This window comes from Carassius auratus, chromosome 17 (genome assembly GCF_003368295.1).
Source record: "Carassius auratus strain Wakin chromosome 17, ASM336829v1, whole genome shotgun sequence".
NCBI lineage: Eukaryota > Metazoa > Chordata > Actinopteri > Cypriniformes > Cyprinidae > Carassius > Carassius auratus.
Window position 1 is genome coordinate 8,805,674 of NC_039259.1, and position 4,204 is coordinate 8,809,877.

At 36.1% G+C, this 4,204-nt stretch overlaps 1 protein-coding gene across 2 annotated transcripts; it reads left to right on the plus strand.

The window, feature by feature from the left end:
* The first annotated feature begins 206 nt into the window (after nt 1–206).
* Nucleotides 207–3,863, plus strand: slc22a7b.2 (solute carrier family 22 member 7b, tandem duplicate 2). Of its 2 annotated transcripts, XM_026285610.1 has the most exons (11): nt 217–320; nt 413–644; nt 738–841; nt 1,020–1,174; nt 1,336–1,504; nt 1,660–1,783; nt 2,107–2,216; nt 2,320–2,534; nt 2,646–2,754; nt 3,363–3,569; nt 3,670–3,863. In XM_026285610.1, the coding sequence occupies exons 1-11, from the start codon at nt 295–297 to the stop codon at nt 3,767–3,769; spliced, it is 1,551 nt and encodes a 516-aa protein (XP_026141395.1). In that variant the 5' UTR covers nt 217–294; the 3' UTR covers nt 3,770–3,863. The 2 variants fall into 2 exon arrangements, with proteins under 2 accessions (XP_026141394.1, XP_026141395.1); XM_026285609.1 differs by having other exon boundaries at nt 207–644.
* The last annotated feature ends 341 nt before the right edge of the window (nt 3,864–4,204 follow it).

Sequence of the window (4,204 nt, forward strand, 5' to 3'; positions counted from 1 at the left end):
GCTACAGGTAAATAGACTGTGGCTGTCTTGAGGGCAAAGTTATGATAATCTCAGAATGACAAAGCAAGAATAAACATTTATTGTAAAATCACCACAATGTAAAGTTTCAACCAAAGGGTTTAATTTTTACAAATGTTCCACAAAGCTTTAGACATTCCCTCTGTTAACCATTTCCCTCATTTAGAGTGTTATGACATGAGGTATGAACAAAAGAGCCAGGTGAGACAGATCCTCAACCAGGTCGAACACAACAGAGCGCAGGGATGAAGTTCGAAGATCTTCTTTCAGAAATTAATGGATTCGGAAGGTTCCAGAAGATGGTCCTGTGCATCAATTTCTTTGGACGATTTAGTCTTGCGTGTCACTTTCTGTTAGGCAACTTTATTGCTGTTATCCCTTCTCATCATTGCAGCATCAGCTCTCTGGATGCTGACGAGATCTTTGAGAATCTGACTCAGGAGGAGAGACTGACTGTCAGTATTCCAGTGCAGGATGATGGGACTCCTGCTTCCTGTCACATGTTCTCTTATCCTCAGTTCCACCTGCTGTCAAACTCTTCCAGCCCCTCAGAGGTTGCTGTAGTCCAGTGCCAGAATGGATGGGAGTATGACAACAACATGTTCATCAGCACGCTCGCCACACAGGTGAGAATACTCCTGCTTTTTTATATATTACTGATGATACACTTTCTACTTTTCTCAAGTTGTGACCTCTTATCTTTTTTGTGTGTCTTTCAGTGGGATTTAGTGTGTGACAAAAGAGCATTGAGCAGATTAACAACCACCATCTTCTTCATTGGGGTCATGTTTGGAGCAGCTGCTTTTGGGAGCTTGAGTGCAATGTTGGTGCAGCTAAATTGGTTTAATGAGGTTTTTGAGGTTTACATAAATCAAAAAAACTATCTATTTAATTAAATCTCAGCTGCATGGAGATTTGTCCAAATAATCTAATCTAATCAATCAAAAAAAAAAAAAAAAGTGTTTGCACTTGATTGTTTTTAAGTGCCTGTTTCTGCTCAGGTTTGGGCGTAAGCCAATGCTGCTGGTGTCACATATGTTAGGAATGGGATTTGGATTGTGTAGTACTTTTTCCTCCTCCTTCATCATGTTTGCGGTGCTGAGATTCTTCACTGGATTCACCATTACTGGCAGTGTCATCATCTCCACTATACTCAGTGAGAATCCCTCGATTATTAAATTGCTTGGTGTGGATAATTATTGTGGCTTTAAAAAAGCACATAATAAGGTTTCTAAAATGAACATCACTCTATCACTGTTACTGTCAAAGTGATGAGTGTGTGTGCATACGTTCATTTGTTGATTTGTTCTTCATCAGATGTGGAGTGGGTGAGCATTGAGCACAGAAAGCTGGTCGGGGTGATTGACAGCCTCGCTTGGACATTTGCCTTCATGAGCTTTCCAATGATTGCATACTTCATTCGAGACTGGAAATGGCTGACTATTGCCATCTCATTGCCCACCATTATTTCCATAATCACTTGGTGGTGAGTATAAATAAACCAAACCTAAATAGAGGTCACAAAAAACATCTGAAAATCATTTGGTTCTGTAATGTGCCTTTTTCAAAAGGTAGATTGCTGCACGTTCTCAAAATAAAATATTATGCATTTCATAAATATGAATTTTGATGTTGTTATAGGTGGATTCCAGAGTCAGCACGGTGGCTGATAGCTAACGGGAGGGTGGATAAAGCTTATTATTATCTTCGTAAATGTGCTGTCATGAACCAGAAACAGGAAGTTATTGTCAGCATAAAACCTGAGGTGAGAACATCTCACTGAATTACCAGAAGGAAATCTAAAATGGCATTGAAGAAATATATTGTAATTTAAAATACCAGAAATATATTTTTTATTAACAATGGCACAACATTTCTCCCTGTTGATGGTGATTGATGTGAAACAGATTATTGAAAAAGAGAAAAAATATAGTTTGGTTCAGTCTCAGAAATAAAGGTACAACAGCTGTCACTGGGGCGGTACCTTTTCAAAATATAATCAAAGTATTTTTTTCCCCATGCTTTTATTTTAGCATAGTTTTCCTGACATATTTAAAAGTATTTGTTTTTCTCTTTGTTTTTCTATAGGATTTGGCTAAAATCATAGTTACCGACAGAGGAAACAGGAAGTATTCATACCTGGATCTGGTTAGGACTCCTAAGATGAGGAGACTGGCTTTACTTACAGGAATCACGTGGTTTGTATTAATCACAAACACACACAACAGTTCCATCAGTAAAAGGATGTTTAGATAAAACTCATTTTTTTTTTTTTATTTCTGCTGGACTTTTCACTGCCAGGTTTGCTGTTGCCACTGTTGCCTATGGAATTAGTTTCAACATTTCAAGCTTTGGACTAAATATGTATCTCACTCAGTTTGTTTATGGAGCCATTGAAATTCCCGCTAAACTGAGCATCTATTATCTGCTGGATAAGTTTGGACGACGCATAACTCAGGCTGGATCACTGCTGTTTGCTGGAATCAGCCTGATGATTAACATATTCATACCCAAAGGTGAGAGCCAATACTTACTGATCCTTTAACATGAAGATTGAAATGACAATGATTACAGTTTCCCCATTGACAGTTCGTCCTATGCAACATTTTCTTTCTCTTGCCATTCAGATAAGTCAGTCGTTCGTACAGTGATTGCTGTGCTGGGAAAAGGCTGCTCAGCCACGTCTTTTGGCACAGTTATTTTATACAGCTCTGAGCTTTACCCCACTGTTGTCAGGTATGAAAACCAGTTTCATTCAAAATTATACTGTAGTAAAAATTAGATCTACAGTAATGCCCAAAGCTACACAACAATTGAGTTTTTGAAAAAATGTTTGGGGCTAGTCAGATTTTTTAATCAATTTATATTGTGAAATATTATTATATTATTTATATTATTTAATCTTTTTAACATAAGAAAACATGATTTATTCTTGTGTTGGCAAATCAGAATTTTTAGCAACCATTACTCCAGATTCAATGTCATATGATCATTCTAATATTTGTTGCTTAAGAAACATTTTATCTTCAATGTTGAAAACAGTAGTGCTGCTTAATTATTTTTGTTGAAACTGTCATAAATTTTTTAGCATTTGATGGATTAAAAGTTCAGAAGAACAAACATAAATCTAATGTAACTATTGTTTCTGTTCAAACAGAAATCTATTAACATTATAGTTGTCTTTACTGTCATTTTTTCAGTTTATTGACTTGTTGTTGAATAAAACAGAAGAAATCTTCCCCAAACTTTTGAACAGTAGTGTTAAACTGTAAATGGTAAAAATTTATTAATTTTTTTAATTTTTGAAGTTGAATTTAACATATACTTATAAATGCAAAATCTAGGCAAAATGGGATGGGGTATACCTCCTTTGTGGCACGTCTTGGTGTGTCTGTGGCTCCTCTGATCCTGCAGTCAGATGATGTTTGGAGCTATTTCTCTCAAGTCATCTTGTCTTCTCTTGGCCTCTCTGCTGCTTTTGTGGCTTATCTATTACCCGAGACACGAGGCAGGTGTCTGCCGGAGACTATAGAGGACATCGAGGGAATCAGGTATGGTTATGTGGAAAAATAATCTAGTCTGGGAAACTGAACCCTTAAGCATAATCATTTGCAGTTAGAAGAATGTTCATTTTGTTGTTTTAAATTACAGGAAGGGCACTGATGACTCGCCACTACAAGATAAAAAAAATGATGTAAAAGAGGGCAGTAGGTTGAAATGGAAAGACAGTTTAATTGTGCAGAATACATAACTAAATGTAGTACTGTTGAACTGTTCTTTTGTTTTTGTATCTATAACCCTGTTTTTGTGTCATCCTTTAATTAAAACATTGAAAGATAAATTTGAAGGGAGATGTAGCATGTTTTTCTCATTGCAATGTTTTTGTCAGACTTGTGTGACTCACTAATCCACATTTAAGGAATACTATAGGAGGAACAGCTCACAGGCTTTTCTATTTTTAAAGGGCAAGAAATAATAAGTGACTGGAAACAGTGTTGGGGAAAGTTATACTCAAAAAAAGTAATGCATTACAATATTGTGTTACTCCATAAAAAGTAACTACACAGTGGGCAATTGAAGTTGAAAAGACTACTCAAAATTAACATAAAAAACAGGTCAAATATGTAAATAAAACTGACATCAAAATCTTGACATGACTTTGATTTGATGTAAATCAAACGTCAAA

Excerpts from the sequence above, each read along its gene's own strand:
- slc22a7b.2 (XM_026285609.1), top strand. The coding sequence starts at position 264 with ATGAAGTTCGAAGATCTTCTTTCAGAAATTAATGGATTCGGAAGGTTC. Across the intron at positions 1,175-1,335 it reads CATCATCTCCACTATACTCA|ATGTGGAGTGGGTGAGCATT; the intron begins GTGAGAATCCCT and ends GTTCTTCATCAG. Across the intron at positions 1,505-1,659 it reads ATTTCCATAATCACTTGGTG|GTGGATTCCAGAGTCAGCAC; the intron begins GTGAGTATAAAT and ends ATGTTGTTATAG.